General features: G+C 38.3%; 3 protein-coding genes across 5 annotated transcripts; 2 read left to right on the forward strand and 1 right to left on the reverse strand.

Annotated features, from left to right (window-relative positions):
• Positions 1 to 372: 372 nt before the first annotated feature.
• Positions 373 to 1610, forward strand: LOC123472669. The gene is given in 2 exon segments (XM_045174581.1): positions 373 to 637; positions 640 to 1610. Coding segments are annotated over 2 exon segments (1236 nt in total).
• Positions 1611 to 9769: 8159 nt separating this feature from the next.
• On the reverse strand, positions 9770 to 18598 carry LOC116932894 (autophagy-related protein 2 homolog A). 3 transcript variants are annotated; one of them, XM_045168518.1, is made up of 29 exons: positions 18266 to 18598; positions 18036 to 18204; positions 17716 to 17971; positions 17284 to 17611; positions 17113 to 17222; positions 16901 to 17049; positions 16719 to 16818; positions 16591 to 16649; positions 16175 to 16457; positions 15952 to 16108; positions 15754 to 15884; positions 15577 to 15697; positions 15397 to 15491; positions 14854 to 15338; positions 14389 to 14721; positions 14136 to 14302; positions 13931 to 14081; positions 13626 to 13813; positions 13378 to 13565; positions 12406 to 13225; positions 12072 to 12289; positions 11791 to 11992; positions 11497 to 11730; positions 11311 to 11407; positions 10908 to 11232; positions 10671 to 10792; positions 10428 to 10582; positions 10216 to 10362; positions 9770 to 10157 (listed from the first exon to the last, which is right to left on the reverse strand). In XM_045168518.1, the coding sequence occupies exons 1-29, from the start codon at positions 18431 to 18433 to the stop codon at positions 9930 to 9932; spliced, it is 6186 nt and encodes a 2061-aa protein (XP_045024453.1). In that variant the 5' UTR covers positions 18434 to 18598; the 3' UTR covers positions 9770 to 9929. The 3 variants fall into 3 exon arrangements, with proteins under 3 accessions (XP_045024453.1, XP_045024452.1, XP_045024451.1); XM_045168517.1 differs by having other exon boundaries at positions 10908 to 11235; positions 11791 to 11989; positions 18266 to 18597; XM_045168516.1 differs by having other exon boundaries at positions 10908 to 11235; positions 18266 to 18597.
• Positions 18599 to 19490: 892 nt separating this feature from the next.
• Positions 19491 to 20678, forward strand: LOC123469467 (vacuolar protein sorting-associated protein 28 homolog). Its single transcript, XM_045168519.1, has 3 exons — positions 19491 to 19650; positions 19858 to 20136; positions 20198 to 20678. Exons 1-3 carry the CDS (start codon positions 19580 to 19582, stop codon positions 20478 to 20480), a joined length of 633 nt encoding a protein of 210 aa, XP_045024454.1. The 5' UTR covers positions 19491 to 19579; the 3' UTR covers positions 20481 to 20678.
• Positions 20679 to 20930: the final 252 nt, after the last annotated feature.

Here is a 20930-nt window from a genome sequence, read left to right on the forward strand (position 1 = left end):
ACCACAAAACCAACCACAACCACAAAACCAACCACAACTACAAAACCCACCACAACCACAAAACCAACCACAACCACAAAAACCACCACCCCTACAAAACCCACCACCACTACAAAACCAACAACACCCAAACCAACAGCAATAACAAAGTCCCTACCAACAACAACAACAAAATCGACGACTACAACAACTACCCCCCCGAGCACAACATCAACGAGTGCTACAACTTCAAAAACAACCATAGCCACAATAAATTCAACAAGTATAATCTCAACAACCACAACTACAGAAACTTCAAGGCTAATACCATACAAAATTATCTCTACACCGTCAACAACAGAAAGAAACAAAACAATAGAAAAAGAGATCATCATGGCAGATGCTACTGAGAAGTGGCAAATACCACCTGAAAAAGCTACCCAAAATGAGGTGGAGGTACAAATTAGAAAACAAACTTCCCTAAAAATAGAAAATCAGGCAAGTGAAGCATTAAAATTAACAACACTGGATGAAAATAGGAAACCGGAGGCAAGCACATACCAGTCACCAATCAACGAAGACCCTAACTACGGATTACCAAAATCTATCAACGAACTTAATAGACACCTTAAATTTGAAATCAGCAAAATGCACGAGCAATTCAAATTAGCATGGAAACTGAACACGAGAACAAATTAGCTAAGGAAATCAGAGATGTTTATTGCCAGCTTTCAAAAATTAAGAGAACACAGGCAATAATCCTGGCGCAAACAAACGGAATATTAGCAGCCGCCGCCTTAGGATTACCAGTATGCAGTCGACTGTATGGTTTTGGACAAGCCATGACCCTACAGCAATGCGAACCAAAAAGAATATTACTAACTGCCAACGAAACAAAATGTGGATTCCAACCTTTTTTTAATTATGGAACAAGCGACTGCACAATTGGAACCGATGGATGGTCAATCCACCCGTACTCTGAGTGTTTTTGGAAATCACAACTTGTAAACATCAATGGATACCCTCATGCTTGGGAGCACAACGAAACAAACGGTGATTGGGTTAGACAGGAAGCCACCATACACACACCGAATTTGGACCTGATCGCCGAATTTGAAGAACTTCACTTAAACGACTTTGATTTCGCCCTCAAGAGCCATTCGGCCCATGATACAATGGAGATGGAACAACTAAATATACTGAATGACTTAGTAGGAAGGTTACAAGAAGGAGAAACAAAATCTCTATCAAATATCATCGTGACCGAAGAACAAGATAATCAAATTGGGAATATGTTTTCTTGGTTCGACACACTTAAAATTATGGGATTATCTGTAATAGGATTTATACTCTTCCTGATATGCCTACGAATCTTCATAGTTTGCAACCTTTTCCCACGAATCATGCATCAAGTAGAGAAGAGAAGAAAAATACGAGAAGCAGATAAAATTAAAGACCGACAGGAAATGGATTCAATGCTACCGGAAGGCGTAGAGGAACAGCCCTTCACACGAGAATTTGCGCCACTACCACTAATGGCTTCTTCCTCACAAGATAAAGAAACAGCAATTAAAATAAGGAAACCAAGTGCACCCAGAACGGAAAATTTATACCCCCAATGGCGGAATTAAAATGGGAAAATGAGAACAAAAACTGCACTGGCAGTCATACGACATGCACCTACGTCGTTGGTTATGGAATGGTATGGGAAGACCTATGCCGCTGCACAACTAACCCACACCCAAATATATAAAAATAAGAAAAATAAATTGCAGCATAGCGCAGGCTTATAATCAACATATTACCACAGCATCAGAAACTAAAAAAAAAAATAAAATTGGGAAAAGGGAACACGGAAACACAAAACTAACATAACGGAACAGTGACAATGCAATGAATTTGGTTTATACTTAGTTGTGGCTGTATTTCCAACAGGAAAAGACAAGGAGTAATTAAAAAAAAAAAAAAAAAAAGGAGAGAGTGAGAACAGGCAATTTATACATCTTTAGTAGATCGAGTACAAGCCGATTTAAAAAACGAAATGGAATCCAACAACGATAGACAAAATTTTCAGATCAATTACATCGAAGTGGAAAAAGAGTCGGACAGCAACGACGACAGCAGTAGTACTGTAACTATTCCTTTAGGAGTAGAAGAAGGACACGGAAGCGAATATAATAGCGGCACTGAGAACGAATTAGGTTATTCTGCATCTGAAGAAGAATGCGTAAGTAATGACGAATATATGTTCCAGTACAGCCCAATATCCGAAGAGGATCAGCAAGAGGAGGTGGACATCAACCCTGAGAACGTATCGGAAGAAAACCTACAAGATCCTGTGCACTCAGAACCTACCAGATCGTGTAACAACTGCAAAATGAAGACGGTACCAATTTTATCGTATGGAAGAGAAGGAAAAATAAGAATGGAGAACTTAGCACAAGCCCAACTAAAAAATGGAAATTGGAACTACGAAATGATTTACGCACCTCGGGAATCCATTCGAGAATTCCTTTCTCTGAAAAAAGAAGAAGAAAAGAGGGGAGGAGAAAAACTGAAAGAAACACTAAATACCTTCTCTGTAAACGGGCAAACTTTGTTGCATGGGACGGTAACGGAAGAACGTTTCGATATAACGGATCTACTGCTAGAATTTGGAGCAGACCCGGATATCATGGAGGATGGACAAACGATAGCACATCGGGCTGCAGCAACAAACAATAAACACCTACTACGTGTTTTAAGTTATCACCATTGCAAATTACGCGCCTGGAACTCCCTAGGAGAAACACCGCTTATGGTTGCAATTGCACTTAAGCAACGAGAAAGCATAAGTTTTCTTTGGGAAACTTCAATCATCAGCAAATCCGGACGAGGAGCGGAAACTGTGCTATACTATGCAGCTCAGTTTAATAATAGGAATGTCGCCTTAGGAGCCTGTGACTCGAGACGAGGAGTCGACGTAAATCAGAGATCCCTGCCGAGATTTGAGTCCGCTCTAATGGTTGCAGTTCGTTATGGAAACCCCGACATCGTCAATGTGCTTCTGAAAAATGGTGCAACAGACAACAATCCAGACAAAGATGGAAATTTTGCACAGGATTACATAAAAAACAAACAAATACGAAGAATATTCAGAATTTGGAAAATGCCAGTGAAAACGAGAAAGCAAAACGTACCTGCAATACATAACGAAGAAAACCAGAGGAAAAGGAAGCGCACAAAATTTGAGTTATCAACCACGGAATCAGAAGAAGACTAGGACCCAACTACCATGTTGCATGCCGACGACCACTGCACAATAATATGATTAACAATTTTATAATAACCTGTAGAATAGTTTTATTGTTCCACAGTCCCAATATTCCTCAAAACTCCAATATTGTATTCCCCAAACAGCGAATTGGTGGAACAATTTCTATTTCCAATATGGGGGGAGGAGTGTAACGAGCCGCTTTTACTATACTACATTCCCATTATCCTTGCACGGGAGTTTGAGTGGCACATAGTATATGTCACTCAGCTAAGCCCCTCCCACTTCACCTTGTTACGGTCAAAGTACGTCACGGCTGATGCATGTCATGACTGGCGTGCGTCACGGTTGACGTGAGCACCAGTGGATGTTGCATCCGTAGGATGCACCACCGGCGGATGTCACTACAGGCGGATGTTACTACCTGTGGATGTTACTCCCGGCGGATGCCCCTACCGGCGGATGTTTCATCCGGTGAAAGGTGCCTTCTAGGAGTATATAAACTCGTTGCAGTCTCTTGTATTTTCAGAGCTGTTTTTGTACTCTCAGTAAAACGTTGTACTGTGCACCGAGGACAAAATACAATATTAAAAGCAGATCTTACACTATGCACGACGCAGACGTCTCCGGTGACACCGATGACGTGTCTCTACCCTCGGTAGAGGACCACTGGGTAGAAGATTCCTTCTCCTCGGGCACCTCCACCTTTATCCTGGATCCGGCCGCGCTACTTCAAGACAGGGCCTCACCATGCTGCTTGTCACCGGCCAGTGACATCCAGGAAAGGGGTATAGACATTGCAGCGCTAAACGTCAGCATCGCGAGGCTTCGTGGCGAAAAATGCAACGTCAGTTTCGTCAGCAGCCACTACTCCCTGGGCTCATACGAAGAGGACCTGGCAACAGAGCGGTACGTCGAAAGCACGTATAGGATTCCATCTAAAGGGACCGCGAATAGAGGTGCCCAACCTTAGAATGGGAAGGTTCCGAAACCGACGCCTGGAGTGAGGAAGGAGAAGACTGGCTGCAGTCATCCACCCCAAAGCTAGACGAGAAATGGAACCAGAATAGCCTCTGACCCTCGGACCTAGTTCATCATGCCACACCGAGCTGATTGCGGGACGCAATCTTCCAAGAGGGGGAGTCATGTAAGGACTCTTAATTGTAACCTAGTTGTATTAAACATAAATTTGTCTGGCTAAAGTTGTGTACCGTTTTTCCTTCCCTTGACCTAGTTTTCCTCCCCCGCTACCGATTTTATTGTTTTATCATCTTCTTCCGTTTAACCGAGGTGTCAATGTCTTCACTTTATCTCTTGACCTTGTTTAACATCAGTTCACATTCCTTCGTGAACTGGTGGTTTGTGTTTTCTTTTTTATGACCCACTCTAACTTTAGCGCAAGAAATTTTTTTTGTGGCTTATTGGATACGTTTCCGTAATATTTTTTCCTATACTTTTTACGTTTAGTTATTCTAAGTAACTAGCTGACTTATTCAAGCATGTAGTCTGAAAAGAAAAAAAGAATTATTCCTTGTAGTTTATTAGATATAAAAATTTTCTCGAATCTCTTTTTTTTGAGGTCATATTGTACAAAAACCAGGGGTAAGATTAGACAATTAGTGGGAGTGTTTTGGGAGGGGCCAAATCCACGCGCTGAAAGACTAACACATAGTTTTGCTATAAATTGTTGAATTTTTTTACAATTAAATTTAGTAGGCGTATTTAAAAAAAGGTTTTCACTTTCTGGGCTATTTATTTGAGCATCACAACATTCAAAACCTATATATAAGTCAATTAAATTAAATTAACTAACACAAATTCTGGTTAACCAGTTATCGTATTACTTAGCTTCCCCTCCCCCTATACTTCATTTATCAATATCTTCTATCATAAGAAAACTTTTTTCCTTGCGAGTTTTTCTTAAATTAATCTTACCTAAATTGTTCATTACATTAAGAGCTATGATTGACATTTTTTCTGAAATTTAAGAACCAATCCTTGACCATTTTAGAACCACGTCTAAAGTGGGACAGGCGACCTTCCAATGCAACCCCGGAACAGGCAAAAAACACAAAAAATTTTGAATCCCAATATCTTCTATAATTACCATTGTACAGTTTTTTAAAAAATCAGTGGTTGGGAGTAAGGAAAAAACTTTATTTGCAAAAAAAAATTGCGTTAAAAGGTTGGGAAATAATAGGGAAAACCCGACCTGTCCAAGGTGGGAACGGTCTCCCCTAATCCATAATCTATCCTCCTTCTCTTGCTATTCTCTAGTTATCCATGAAAATTAATTCAAGTAAAAGGCTAGGTAGTAATACTTTTCCAATTCAGGAAATGTTCTAGAATACTACACTTTAAGACATTCTGCGTCTTCTCTAGTCTTTATAAATAATTAATCATCCCTAGTTTATCCATGAAAATTAATTCAAGTAAAAGGCTAGGGATGCTGTTTAGTATTTTTTGCGTTTCTAGTGTCAAGAAAATATGTAAACATGGGTGATTCAAATGTGGATATGGGGATAATAGATAAACTAGGGATGATTAATTATTTATAAAGACTGGAGAAGACGCAGAATGTCTTAAAGTGTAGTATTCTAGAACATTTCCTGAATTGGAAAAGTATTACTAGGGTAAATAAATCAAAAACCCCCTTTCTTTCTATCTCCCCCTGCAATCGAAACCCCCCTGGATTTTTTTAAATTTTGCAACGCAGCATCCGAAACTGGTCTATACAGTACCGGTCCAGTTATAGAACCGCCTAGCTATGGAACCGGCTCGGTTATCGAACCGATTTTTCTTTGCCGTGTTTCAGCGCCACCGTTGGCCGTATTAGGAACTATTTCGACTTTCTATGGCGGGAATGAATGGGTTTTGCCTTTTAAAACATACAAAAAAATATTACTGTAATGGGTTTTATCTTTTTAGGCAATGTTGTACATCGGTTTAATGACCCAACTAATAATAATAGGCGTTAAAGCTATTCATACCAAATACAATAATAATAATAGGCGGTAAAGTTATTCATACCAAATACAATAGAATACAATAGCTTCCACTATTCATTCTTATCTTCTAGCACCTTGTTCCATTCCAGTCCTTCTACCAACTCTAATTTCTTTTTCCTTCTGGTATAACAACAGTTCTTCTAGTTCATCAAACCACTTCCTCTGTGAATGGTCCCCCACCAATGAAGATACACTAGTATCTCACCATTCATAGCCATAGACTATATTACACATATATTAAAAATCTTTTTAAGTTAGTCATAGCAGCGGTTCGAACACGGGACTCTAGATCTATAGCGAACAGCATTACCACTCTGCTGTGTGCCCTTACATTCTAAGACCGTCAAAGTTTGAGGGATGAAAGAACCGACGATAGGTGGCACTAAGATCGGGTGCTTGGTTATAGAACCATTCAGTTATAGAACCGCGCACAGGCCGGTTCTATAACTGGACCGGCACTGTATATGATTCTCATGCAGAAAAGCACGAAAATAGAGATGGGAGCTCTGAAACCGGGGGGTTGTCAACTCGAAAAAAATATTTATACAACCCAATATTTTTAAGCAAAAAATCCGAAAAATACAAAAACAAAAACAAACAAATATAACAAAATATGAATACATAAAAAATATAAAAATATATATAATAATTATAAATCAGGAATAGTTATACTTAATATATTGAAATTCTTATATGGGCGCAGTTATGATCCTAACGAAAATAGGTAAAATAGAAGAACCCTTCCGTAAAATAAGATTTACGCCAAAAAATGTATTTTTTTTTTTTTAATTTTGATGTGGACCCAACATATACCTTCCAACTGTAACAGGTAAAGATGGCGCAGGTCAACATTTCGAAAAAATTTTTGGGTCGGGTGGGTCGGGTTTTTGGGTAAACCAGGAAGCCCCGCAATCACTTTTTTTTTACGAATCGGCAATGACGGTTTAGGAGTCAAAAATTTTAATATTCGAAATTTTTATTCGTTATTCTTTTTTTTTTGTTCCTTTTTTTCATTTTTTTATTTGCGTAACGACCTACATTTTCTTTTATCCTGCTGTTACATTTGATCGGAAGTTGTAGCTATATTGCTAAGGCAGTTGGGACATGGGACAGAGAATCTATGGTTCTGAAGTTCAAGTCCCGGCACCTATTTGTTTTATTTTACAGTGAATTAAATTTTTGGCTCCATTTGCTGAAGAAAATGTACATTTTTAGTTATTTAGGGTTAATAGAGTTTTTTGTAAGAAAGCATGAAAACATGTAAAAAAAAAGATCTAAAAAATTTTCACAAAATTTAGCAAATCTGGAAAATCTGGAAAATATGAAAAAATATCAAAAAATATGAAAAATAGGAAAAAATACGAAAAATACGAAAAAATGTGAAAAAAATATGAAAAAATAAAAAATATATTTAAAAATATTTTTTATTTTTAAATTCGTATACAGTGCCGGTCCAGTTATAGAACCGGCCTGTGCGCGGTTCTATAACTGAATGGTTCTATAACCAAGCACCCGATCTTAGTGCTACCTATCGTTGGTTCTTTCATCCCTCAAACTTTGACAGTCTTAGAATGTAAGGGCACATAGCAGAGTGGTAATGCTGTTCGCCATGGATCTATAGTCCCGTGTTCGAACCGATGCTATGACTAACTTAAAAAGATTTTTAATATATGTGTAATATAGTCTATGGCTATGAATGGTGAGATACTAGTGTATCTTCATTGGTGGGGGACCATCCACAGAGGAAGTGGTTTGATGAACTAGAAGAACTGTTGTCATACCAGAAGGAAAAAGAAATTAGAGTTGGTAGAAGGACTGGAATGGAACAAGGTGCTAGAAGATAAAAATGAATAGTGGAAGCTATTGTATTCTATTGTATTTGGTATGAATAACTTTACCGCCTATTATTATTGTATTTGGTATGAATAACTTTACCGCCTATTATTATTAGTTGGGTCATTGAACCAATGTACAACATTGCCTAAAAAGATAAAACCCATTACAGTACTATTTTTTTGCATGTTTTAAAAGGCAAAACCCATTCATTCCCGCCATAGAAAATCGATATAGTACATAATACGGCCAACGGTGGCGCTGAAACACGGCAAAGAAAAATCGGTTCGATAACCGAGCCGGTTCCATAGCTAGGCGGTTCTATAACTGGACCGGCACTGTACCCAAATGACGAGTCGAAAACCCCCCGTCCAAAACTTGGTACGTCTAAAGCATGGACTACTCTTACTTAAGGACGGGATTCTTTCCCTATCGCCTTGTTAAAGGGTGTTGGGTGGGCTATTTTCATGAAAAAAATTAAAAAACATCTTTAAATGCAGCTGTAAAGGCAATTGTAACCATCTTGTTTTTTTCTTTATAAAACAAATCATTTAAGAAGATATTGCGATTTTAATTTTGGTAGGAGGGAGAATTGGGTGGGCCGCCGGTGCCATATATCAACCAAAATTCGCAAGTTCTTGCTGATTGACAATGACAACTGAACTCGAAATTGTCGGGTGCCATCTATCAACTAAAATCGCATGATCTTGTTGATTGACAACTGAACTTGAAATTGTAGAAAGAAAACAAGCAATGAGTTAGGATTTTTGGCTCCCAGATGGCACCGGCGGCCCGCCCAGTTTCCCTATTATATTATATTATTATTATCTCTATAAGGGTTAATTTTCCAGTGTTCTGCCGAATAAGGAAAAATTTATTTGAATATGAATACGAATAAAATGAAAATTGAATCGAATAAAGAATAAGAATAAAGAATAAAAATAAAAAATGAAGAATAAAGAATAAAGAATAAAAATAAAATTTATTTTTATTCGTATTTCGAATAAATTTTCGAATGAATTTTCGAATAAAATAAATTCTAATGATTTTCTTAATTTAAGGATGATGTTTCGATTTTTGAATCATAAAATTAAAAACAATTAATAGTAAATAATTAAGCAAATGATTTCTTTATTTTGGTGACACAGCCAGTCCAATCAAATCAAACAAAAAAAACTTCAAAATCAACGGAATCCAGATTCATGGAACAGTAGAAAACGGAAACGGAAAAAATATTTCCAAACAAAAGAGCAACGGCTAGCGGAAACAAAGATTTTTAGACTTAGAGGAACTTTATTTTTTATTCGATTTTTCCATTTAAATTTTGGATAATCGAATAAAAAATAAAAATAAAATACAGGTAAAAAATATTCGAGAATAAAGAATAAGAATAAATCGAATAAAAATTTATTCGAAATAAAGAATAAGATTTTATTCGTATTCTTATTCAGAATACGTTTTTTATTCGAAAGAGCTTTATTCGGCAGAACACTGTAATTTTCAATATAGGGACATTTGGAAAGTCAATAATTATTTTTAAAAATTAAATTATATAAAAAATTAAAAAAAAATTACATGGGTTACATAGGAAATGTCGAAGAGTCCCGTCCTTAAATTAGAGTAGTCCATGGTCTAAAGTGCCTCATTTTATTGTTTTTTTACCGACGAAAGAAATAAAGATTCGGAGAAAGGCAGGAAGTGTTAATTGGCATATATTTTCTGCTTTCACAGAGTATTGTTCGAGGGTTAAAAGAAATAGAACTGATGTGTAAAAACAAATAAACCGAAGAACATTAGGAGGAAAAGGCAGCAGCTTCTATTACAAATTACAACAGGCTTAGTTATGGGGTTAGCTTTTAATCATCTCGTCTCCATTTGTCACAAGCTTCCTTTCGCGTATCAGGCATCAGCTGACTTTGAACACCACCAATCACGTTGAATGTGGCTTCCGTTGCTAAAATTATTGGTTTGACTACAATGGGAGGAATTTGTCGTAAAACACCACCCACAGCACCCGTCATGCCCTTTTGCTCTGCTTCTTCATTTGCAACACGAACTAAGGTTTGGGCGGTTTCTCCTAAGCCCTGCAAAATGGAGTAAAAATTTACTATTTCAGACCACGAATAATTTTGATTTAATTACTTCCTTGACGACTTGATAGGCTTTGGCTACTCCATCGCGAATATCCACGGGCTGAACTTGCCTTCGACGTCGACCCCGTGAACCTGTCCGGGATCGCCTCACGCTGGGTCCAGGTGAAACAACATCATAAGCAGTTTCGGCAGCGCTCTGGATCAACAACACTACTATATGAAAATATGTGACTAGCACGAAATGAACATTTTCTTTCATACCTGTAAAGTTTGTACTACACGAGAAGTCAACTCCAGAATCGCTAACGCAGCAGATGTACTGAAAGCATTGGCACCTCGTTGCAGCCCACGAACAATTCTGCCATCTTTTTGAAACTGTTCTACTGGTAGCCAGAAAAGATCGCGGATTCCTTGAACTAAGTTTTCCCCCATATAAGAGATTACGCAACGTTCAACAGAATTACACTACATAAACCAATCGGTAGAATTAATGCAGATGCTTACCTAACTGAACGATTGAATGCATTGGTCCCACACCTGCCATTATTGACGGAAGCTGGTTTTTCTTGATGTCAATCAACCATTCGTTTAGAGCATATGCGATCAACTTATGGATTCCAAGAAGCCTGAGGAATATTCAATAATACAATATGTAATGAAACAACGTACAATATGCAACACGATGTCCGAATCTGCCAATGAAATTGGCTGAAATGTGAAATTAAGGCAAAATATATTCACCCGTGTCGATGGGATAGTCGTTTAAGAGTCAACTGTGAGCAATTCAATTGGCCAAGCCCGACTAAAAGCCCAGAAAAGGAAGGTCCTTGACTAAGGTCCACCCCTTTGCCGTGGTAGTCAAATCGGATCAACACATCAGGTGAAAAGGTAAACGATCGGAAATACACGGGCGGGGAAATTGACAGATCATTGCTGTCCGCAGTGCTAACTGAATCCCGCTGATGGGTAAATTCTCTCGGGCAAGGGCTTGGTGAGACAACGTCTCCTGCTAAACCCATTATGGGAACTGGAATCGGGCCATTCATAGCGGATCTTCCTCCGTCTTCTTCTATAGTGGAAAACGATATAGCAGAGAAAAGTCACCAAAAAATTCAAAGTCTAATCGTTCGATGTAAAAACGTACCGTCATGGCACCCTACTTCGGACATGGAAGCAAAAAAGTCAGTCATAAAGGCAAGCGTATCTTGATCTAAATGCAACCGTAGAGGTAAAATGGACACCTGTGATGGAACGCGGAAGAAACGTTATAAAACTTCTTTTCTTCAACCAAAATATTTGAAAGGGACAAAATGGAAATAACTTCTTTTACTTTTAAACAACATTCCAAAGCAGGTAGACGAAGATCAGGTCTAATGTGTAGCGCCTTGACGAGAACCATGTTAGCATGAGCCTGTCGAGGTCGTGCCTCGCAACAGTACTGATACAATAGTTTGTTAATGTGTGATTCAGCGAGGCGGTCCCTGATTTCTATATCAGCTATTGTTAAGACTTGCCGGGAGGCTTGGAACGTATCGTCAGGGTAAACTTCATGAATAAGACGCACCTGGTAAACAAAGATGAATTCCATACACACAATCAGTTTGCAACAAATTTTCCTAGTTACCTTGTTCATTTGAAGCTCCAATTTAACGTCTTGTTGTCTGTTGTAACCACCTCTCATGTTTTGACATCTATGCCAATCGTTTGGACGTTTCCCAATGGGTTGAGACGTATTCTTACCGTCAGCCGATGGGCAAAATTTTACCTGTTCAGGGCTGTCCTTTCTCTTCGTGAAGCTGACCGTCTTGTGAAACTTTGACTTACTGCTAACGGAAAAATGGCACAGCGGTGAAGTGCAACATCAGACTAGATCTTTTCGTACTACCATTGTAAGTAAGAACGAACCTCGCATTGGAAGACGACGTAGACTTGGAAAAATCTTGGCCACCAAATATTTCCCAAATCAGAGTCATTTCACCGAGCACATATCGCATAACCGGGACGGGAAAGTTCTTCGGAGCTTTAAGGACGTCAATTTTTCCAATGGGAGGCGAAAAATGGCCGTCGACAACTTGTACGGAAGCCGACATTAACTGACGAACATGTGGCTCACCTCCTCGGGGCTAAATTGAAAACAATAGCAAAATTAAAAAACAAGAAAAAGGAAGAAGGTATACAAAAAGATAAATTAAACTAAAAGTAATGCGCCAAAAAGAGTGATCAGTAAGAAACATCCAACCGTAAATCCGACGCCAGGATCATTTTCTAGGATGCAAAATTCTTCTTCCGTCTTTGGGCAATCGTCGCATTCTGGATCAAGCGCTTCATCCATAAGTTGCTGAGCTATGTCCTGATGCCGATTTCCGCAGGATCCTTTTTGGTAATTCATAAGATTTACATTTCGAATGGGAATTTGGTTTTCATCAGGAAAGAAGAAAACTTCCGTCGTATTGGCCACAGACTCTTCTTTTGGTTGCGATTTGTACGATTGTCGTTGTTGTACAGGACTTGAATCTCGCATGGCCTCAGCCATGAGATCATTTACTTGCGATTCTTTTTCTTGCTCACAGAGAGACGACAAGGAGCCTCCTACAGCACTGTTCAATCCACTTTTTAGCAGTACACCGCTTTCACTCGAGTCTTCCGACATAGCGATCCCTTTTTCATCGAAATCACCGTCCTCCGCCAAATACTTCATTAAATCAAGTAACAGTCGGCAAGAGTCAGCGCAAGTTCTTAAACGGATTAGGTTTAACGACGCCTGCAACTCAAAGAAAGGTAATTTGGTTTCCGGGAGTTCAAAGTTGTTTCTAGACGGGTCTCCTGCTTCTTCTTGTTTTTCACGCAGTCTCAGCGACAGTTCGATTAAGTCAATTTCGAGCACACAAACATAATCCCTTTGAAGATTTACTGTCCCGTAGCTTACGCGATTTGACAAGTATAAGCAGGCATCTTCTACAACGAAACGTAGCACAGACGAGTTGGTAAGGGCCATTATATTGCTTGACACGTTTACTGCCCCAACACTAAGGAACGCTCTGGCAGGTAAATAGAGTGGCCTTAAAACAGAAAAATTATTTATAGACGTATATGTATATATTATATGTGCAAATAGCAAAAACCAAGTCAAATAATATGAAAGAACTAACGACAATTATAAAAAATTACAAAAACCAAATGAAATAAAATAAAAATTAGGTAAAAAAATTACCTATAGTCTATTCCACAGTCTGATATATTAAGATGGAGCTCCGTAATAACAGTAGGCGTACAATAGCCTGCTATAGGATAGTCAACCACGTCGAGGAAATCGATTAATTGGTTGAACCAGCTTTGAGTGGGAGGAGCAAACCGATGACGTAGGATACCTCCTTGAACGGCGATGGCAGTTTTGAAGGTCTGAGAGTGAAAGCTTTAGTATCAAACAGTAAAAACAGTAACTACGGAAAGCAGATAGACCTTTACGTGCTGTCGGGTGTCATTATGAATTTTTATGGCCAAAGAAATCATTGGTCCATTTTCCACCTGTTCCCGTCCAACTCTGGTGTCGCTAGGGGAAGGATAAATTACTTGATCGACACGGCTTGTTTGGTGCAACCTCGAGCTCGGGTGATCACCAAGGTCTTCGTACGAATTTAGAACATAGCCTAGAATATAAAATCAAAAACATTTGAGAATTTTGTATATACACACTTTAATAGAAATGTTCGGAATTAATGTTAATTGGCAGCTCGCCAACTTGAGCGTTCGATCAATTCTAATACCGTTATGCGACAGAGATGCTTTGGAAGCATGAAAACAGATATGCCCTGTTTGATCATCTCCTTTGAAACCGGTTACAGAAAAAAATCTTCCATTTTCAATGCAGAACTGGATTTCTCCGTGATGGGTTACACTATCGCCTCCAAATGAATCCTGCAGAAAGTCAATGAAAGAAAAACTTCTAAGACACCAAAATTCTTAACTAACCTTTATGTGACAAAACAATGTTCCAGATCCTTTGCCGATATTGACTAAAACGCACATTTTACTAGGCGAAGATTTCATTTTTCCTTTGCCATTCAATTGTTCTGGTCGGCTTTTCCTGTAGGTATAAGCTGCTTCATTACCATCTTCATCCGATTCCGAATCTGATTCTGCAACAGGAAATGAATGGACATTAAATATTTTTCATCACTATATCGTTCAGAATCTAAAATAGCAAAAATTGTGCGTGCTTTACCATAGGCAACTCCCGATTTGCACATAATGAACATGTTAGGAATCGGGCTTTGCAGGACAGCCGAGCCAAGTCCACTAAAATTGGACATGGTCTGTGTTTCATGAAAAGGCTTTCCATGGGAGGCAAAATATTCAGGAGCTGATGGTTCCCATAGGCACAGATCAGTAGACAGTCTGTTGTAGATTGTCTCAAAGAATTGTTTTGATGGTAACAGTAAAGTAGCCTTTGGAAGCGAAATATCTATCTGGGTGAGGCACATCTTGCAAGCTAAAGTAATGAATTCTGAAGTTTCTTCGCTGTCTCCGGGGATCACCAACTCGTCCAATATCGCACCTGATACGAGGGCAGGAACATCATTTAGTACAAAATAGGATGTAAATTTATTGCTAAAACATTAGGTAGTCGAAAATATAAGGGAATTCAAAATGAAGCAGGAAAAATCGCCATGTGTCAAGCTGTCCTGACCTTCGTCCCGATGATTTTGCCCTTTATGAATGCGCCTTTGTTTACTGAAGGGCGACGGTTGTTCAGCTGTGATTCCGAGCAAAGCCTCTCCTGTCGACATAGTCATCACATCAGCGTCATCATCGTTTTCCCGATCAGTTTCGTCTTGATCTTCTAATTCAATTCCATTGGTGTGTGAGGGTCGAAAAACCATTGTTACTCGAGGAAGGTCATAATGACCAGCTCCATCTGCTATATCCACATCATCGTCGTCTTGAGCCACAGCATGCAAAAATTTTAAGGCTTCTTCGTTCGCTTTTTCTTGATAACTGCCAATGGCTTCCTTGCACACGAGGTGGACGGTCGTGCTCGTTTCGTTTGGGGTGAAGGTCGTTTTCAAGATAACTTCCTGAAGTACTATAGTTAAAACATCCGGACGAAGACACCTCCGCCACCACGGATTCCGCTGCAAATCATGGACAGGTCGTAAATCCGGGATAGGAAATCTAATGAAACAATGAATCATAGATTTCCTCTCGTCGATTTATTTCTTGACATACTGACCTCAACTTTACATTAAGTTTCGGACATGATACACTAATGTTCGTCTGACAAAGTGAATCGTTGTCCAATACGGCATCAACGCTGATGTGTTTCTCCTAAATAAAAACAAAAAATTCATATTAAATTAAATTAGAATGTAAGTATTATAAAAGAAAAAATCTTATAGAGCACACCCAATACCTGATACATCTGATTAAACCTGGCTTTTGGACTACATAAGAAACTTGGTCGATTTAGGAGGGCTGTGATACGATCAACTATCGACATATCGACCTCGATCTCGCATGGACAGAAATAGAAACTGCAAGTTCCAATAGATAAAGTAATGTTGCTAGGAACGCAAAACAATGAATTTACTTGATATTCATTTCGGGCATAGAAGGCTTGCGGACTTTCTGTAAAATACGCCCTGGTTGATGGGATATGAATTTCAAATGAAGATTTGGCTTTGTTTGGCATCCATCCAAATGTGGGAGGAAGTGAATAATCTAATTTAAAAAATAAAAATCAAAGATTTTGAAAAAAGCTTAATGTTACAAACTAAAAATCACTAACAGGAAAAGAATCTATTCCAGTATTAGGTACCAAAGAAGACTTTTCTACAAGACACTCCAAGATCTCTGCCACCGCAGCTGTCAGATTCAATTCCATGGTAGTCCCCAAGGTAGAGTCCTGTTCGGTACCATTGATGCTCACAGGGGCCAGTATGAATCTAGAATAAAAGAACATTACTGAAAAGGGGCAAGAAAAATTAACAGTTCTAGTATGAATTTTTTACCGTAGATGACTTTTGGAGCATGCTGTATTGAGTTTTTCTTTAGTAACAGATAAGTCCTTTATCCCGGCTCCAACCAAATGAAGCAATCCTATTTGGTCAAAGAAAAAATTGGCCAATGAACGCATCTGGTCAACAGAAGATGCTGCAAGCTGGCCTGTAGTTGAATTGCAAGCGAAGATATCTTCGTGAATCAGTAAAACCACAAGACTTCCCAATTTCACTGAAAACCGCATCCGTACCGCCGCGTTCTCTTCTTCCAGTGGACATCCATTTTCAGAAAAATCTGAAAATACCAATTAGGGTAGCAGTTAAGACAGCATATTCGACTTGTTGAAACAAACGGTCAAATAAAAGCGGAACAAAATGTGAAAGTATAAACTTTAACTATGGTACAATAAACACAATGCAAGACGCACGACTATTAGCTTTCGAATGGCGCACAGACGGCGATTCAGTGCGCCTGTTAGTTTCGCATCTAAACCAATTGAAATAAAAATTATTGTTAGAAAGAGACATATTAACAAAGAAAACAAGTATGTCTTACGATGGGCTCTCATTTGGTTGCTGAATTGTCTGTACCAGGTTAATGTCCATTTTCCCCATAGGCCTTGGCTCAAATGCATGAAATTCTTCATCACTATCATCTGTAAATTATGTAGAGGTGGTGTAATCGTATACAAGAGAGGGAAAGTTCCCAGATCGATAAAATTAAATTAGGATTCAAACCCAAGTATCCAGTCGACCAGCCTTTCCTACTGAGTGATTCCCCTGGAACACTTGGTAAGGTTGCTTGCTTTATTTGCTGTTGGAGCTCGTTTTCAATTCGTCGGTAATCTGACAATTGCATTGGCTTTTCGTTGCGTTTGCTTTTGTTGCTGAAGTCGTAAAAAAAAAAGAACTTTCAAACTTCTGTATAGATGCAATGGCAAAGAAATTACTTGATTTCAAAAGCTGGTAAAACTAAAGCTTGGAAAATAGCATGGAAGGAATGAAACTGACGAGGTGAAAAAAACAGGACACTTGACCCCAGCGTAACGTCCAACTCCATCTAAGATAAACCTATAAGTGGTAGCATTACTTAACAAAAAGGAAGTAAGGGTCAATTATACCTTAGGCCCAAGAAGGTTTTCACATTGTTTGTATCGTATGGCTATTTCATGTCGGCCACTAAGTTTCCCACAGAGAATTAAATTATCAGAGAACTTTTGATCTGGGGTTTTAATGTCATAATCAGATTCTGGGAATGAACCAGAAGATGAGGAATTATCAGTTGAACAACTTCTTGATTGTGTTTTCTGATTTGCAGCAAACTCATCAGAATATATTGAAACACCCTCCAATCGAAATTTTTTTGTTGCGTAAGCAGATTTTTCGTTAACAATTTGGTGACCATTTGGAACATTTTGGTCTTGGCCTGCCATATCAAAATAATCCATTCTTTGAGAGAAAAAAAGGAATGAATATACAAATAACTATGCTTTAACAACAAAATTATCACAGTAAGGGGCTTAAAAAGCATGGGATGGTTTTAACATATTTACCTTTTTACATGGATTTCTAGGCCAACTCCAGACAATGAACTTTGAGGGACATATTCCAATCTGATAACAGTGTCAATAACCCTGACCTTGATTCTTGCTAGAACAGTTTCAAGTGTTTGGGCAAATAGTTCCAATCCTTCAAATGTGGTTTGAGATTCTTCAAAAGATTCTCCTTCATTTTCTTTCAAGCACTCTTCTGCCAGCTGCATACTTGTGGTCATGATCATGCTGTTGATCATAGATTCCCACATAAAAGCTAACACAAACAACAAAAGAGAACAACTCACTTAGGTTTTATAAAATAGCTTCACATTAGATACCATTTTTGCATTGTTGTTTTGGGCGTACAACCAGACAAAGCCCTTTGATTTCCACAAAACTACTGTCACTAAGTAAAGCTGACCAAGGAACAGAAACTGATACTTCAGATATGGATCCATCTAAAAATTCTAGAGGCAAACCTTGTTCATCACTTAGATCATTTAGTGCCTAGAAATTGCAACAAAAAAGTATAGAAATAACTCAAGATATCTTTCACAATATCACTTACCTCCACATCAAGATTTACATCTTTCACACAACCAGTCCCTTTGTATAAGTCCACACTCAGCTGGTCTAATCCTAGTTTTGTATCCAAGAATCGTCCAAGATAATGTTGCAGCAAATATCTGCATGCTCTTTTCTTGATTGCCTCAGACCATGGAAAATACCAAGGCATTTTTGGCAAACAATGTTTTTTATAATAACGAACTTAATACTCTGCTAAACTGTTCACTCTTTGGCTTTTAACGCACTAGGTTACCCTCTCTGCACAACAAATGGTTACGTCCTCGACTACCTTAACAGAATACGCATTTAAAAGTGCGTATTCCAACAACAGCTGTTACATGTTTGATACAACCTAAAACGCGGAAGCGAAACGTGAAACGAACAGCGACTAAAACGCGAAACGCGGTGCGAATCAAGATGGTTTGTTTCGCGGTTTAGCCGCTGAATGGTGTTTCATTCCCATGCTAAAGTGCGAAACAACGTTGCGAAACAGAAGGCTGCTGGATGGCTGGCGAAAGCGCGAAATGTTAACATTTCAATAAAATTTTAACAGGAATCGCAGGTAATTTAAAGTCAAACATATTTGTTTTTACCAACGTGTTGAAAGTTAATTTTGGGCAAGGCTTTTACATTTCTGACAGAGCCAAACAGTCTCATGAGTTTTTTCAGGCCAAATTTAACATGCTATGGAACCATTCAAGGCACTCAGAGGTCAGAGCACTGGAGAACATCCCAGTTAGCCCACGGCTTTACATTTTTTGGTTTAAACTCAATTTAATTCAATAAATTAATTTCATTTACTTCAATCAGATTCTAAACACATTGTTATATTTAAAATGCTAGTTTTTTAATCCCCATCGTTTTTAGTTTCCTATTAGCCAAAACAAGTTGACAATTCGTGGCGAATTTGTTCAAGTAAATGTCAACAAATTAAAAAAGGACTGGAAAGAACCATAGATTTTAAAAATGAGTTTTTGTTGGCGTAGAGCTCACAGTGATTATCAGGGTTACATGTTCTCAAAAAAGAATAGTACACCTGTACACGGTTCTTATTTCTCTAAATGAAATGCAGAATCCAATGGCATTTTAAATAAGGGTTTCGCAAAATCGTTTCTCTATTTAGGTTGCCTTTAGGCGATATTTGAGTGTTTCGCAGCCCATTGCCTGGGGGCTGTTTCGCACAGCGTTCCGCGTTTTAGTCGCTGTTCGTTTCGCGTTTCGCTTTCGCGTTTTAGGGATGCCCTACAACTCGTGTTGCAACATCTACGCCCGAAGACACTCGTTTCTGATAACCGTCCTGTCTAAGTAAACTGAAATGTCAGGTTTGAAGAAAGTAGAATTAAATGAAGAAGCCAAATTATACAAGAATGCAAGAGAAAGAGAAAAGTAAAATATTCACAGTTTTTTCTGACTACTGCCATACAATCTATATAATCATTTGATGACCATAGTATACTTGTTTGGTTCATCCTTGTCTAGGAGTTTTTTGGGTTTTCTCCTCAGAAATGCTAGTTTCATCACTGTTTGTTTTTATGTCCTTAAATTAGTTGAAGAGTTTTTTTATTTAATTGTAAAATCACTTGATTCTTTTAGGTATGATAATATGGCTGATCTGTATGCTGTGATAAACACAATTCAGTGTCTTGAAAAGGCATATATCAAAGACTCGGTGACTGCAAAAGAGTATACAGCTGCTTGTTCTAAATTGCTTGTTCAATATAAAGCAGCCTTCAAGCAAGTTCAGGGAGAAGAATTTCCCTCTTTGGACACATTTACCTCATATTTCAAACTGGATTGCCCAGCAGCAATGGAGAGGATTAGAGAAGACCGACCTATTACCATCAGGGATGACAAAGGAAACACCAGCAAATGGTATAACTGTGATAAATGTGAAAGTAATGAAGGATAACACCTAACTCAGAACATTTTATAGCATTGCAGATATTGTATCTTTATTCATCACAACGATGGACAAACTTCGGCTAGATATACGTGCCAATGATGAATTGCAGCCAGACCTGCGAGACCTGGCTGAAACTATGGCAAGACTTAGTCTAGTTCCAGATGAATTTGAGGGTAAAGAAAAAGTCAATCAGTGGCTTCGAACTCTTTTATCTATGCAAGCATCAGATGAGCTCAGTGAAAGTCAAGTCCGACAATTACTGTTCGATCTTGAAACCTCATATAACGCTTTTAATCGTCTTTTGCATCCTTAGACGACCATCAGTTTTCAGGTTGAAATTATATATAATATAAATTTTTTTCTTTTTAAAGGATATGTTTGTGTTTTGTTTACGCGGCTTTCATTATTATTATTTTTTTTTTACGAGTACTTCTTTTTTTACGAGCCTTTCATATTGGTATATATAGATGTATTACTGTAATATCTCACATACACAAATAAGCAGAAACAATTTTATATATACATTTACACTTGTTTCCCGAAGGGATTTAGGGCGAAGCATTTGGAATTTCCCGAAGGGATTTAGGGTGAGGCAGTTTGGGTTGGAGGGGAAAGTGGAAACGAATGAAATTCGCCTGCTAAGCTCAATAGATGGAGATTGGGTTATCTTACGGTACAAAGAACTGATCTGGAAAGAAAAATATAGATTAATAACTATGAATAAAAATACTTTGAATACGTCTTCATGTTATTAACATGACGT

This window comes from Daphnia magna, linkage group LG1 (assembly GCF_020631705.1).
Source record: "Daphnia magna isolate NIES linkage group LG1, ASM2063170v1.1, whole genome shotgun sequence".
Classification (NCBI taxonomy): Eukaryota; Metazoa; Arthropoda; class Branchiopoda; order Diplostraca; family Daphniidae; genus Daphnia; species Daphnia magna.

Coding starts and splice junctions, on each gene's coding strand:
- LOC116932894 (XM_045168516.1), bottom strand. CDS start 18,433: ATGCCTTGGTATTTTCCATGGTCTGAGGCAATCAAGAAAAGAGCATGC. Junction 17,972..18,035: donor AAAACAACAATGCAAAAATG/GTATCTAATGTG, acceptor TGTTTGTGTTAG/CTTTTATGTGGGAATCTATG. Junction 15,339..15,396: donor AAACTTAATGTAAAGTTGAG/GTCAGTATGTCA, acceptor TTGTTTCATTAG/ATTTCCTATCCCGGATTTAC.
- LOC123469467 (XM_045168519.1), top strand. CDS start 19,580: ATGTCAGGTTTGAAGAAAGTAGAATTAAATGAAGAAGCCAAATTATAC. Junction 19,651..19,857: donor AATGCAAGAGAAAGAGAAAA/GTAAAATATTCA, acceptor TGATTCTTTTAG/GTATGATAATATGGCTGATC. Junction 20,137..20,197: donor AAAGGAAACACCAGCAAATG/GTATAACTGTGA, acceptor AACATTTTATAG/CATTGCAGATATTGTATCTT.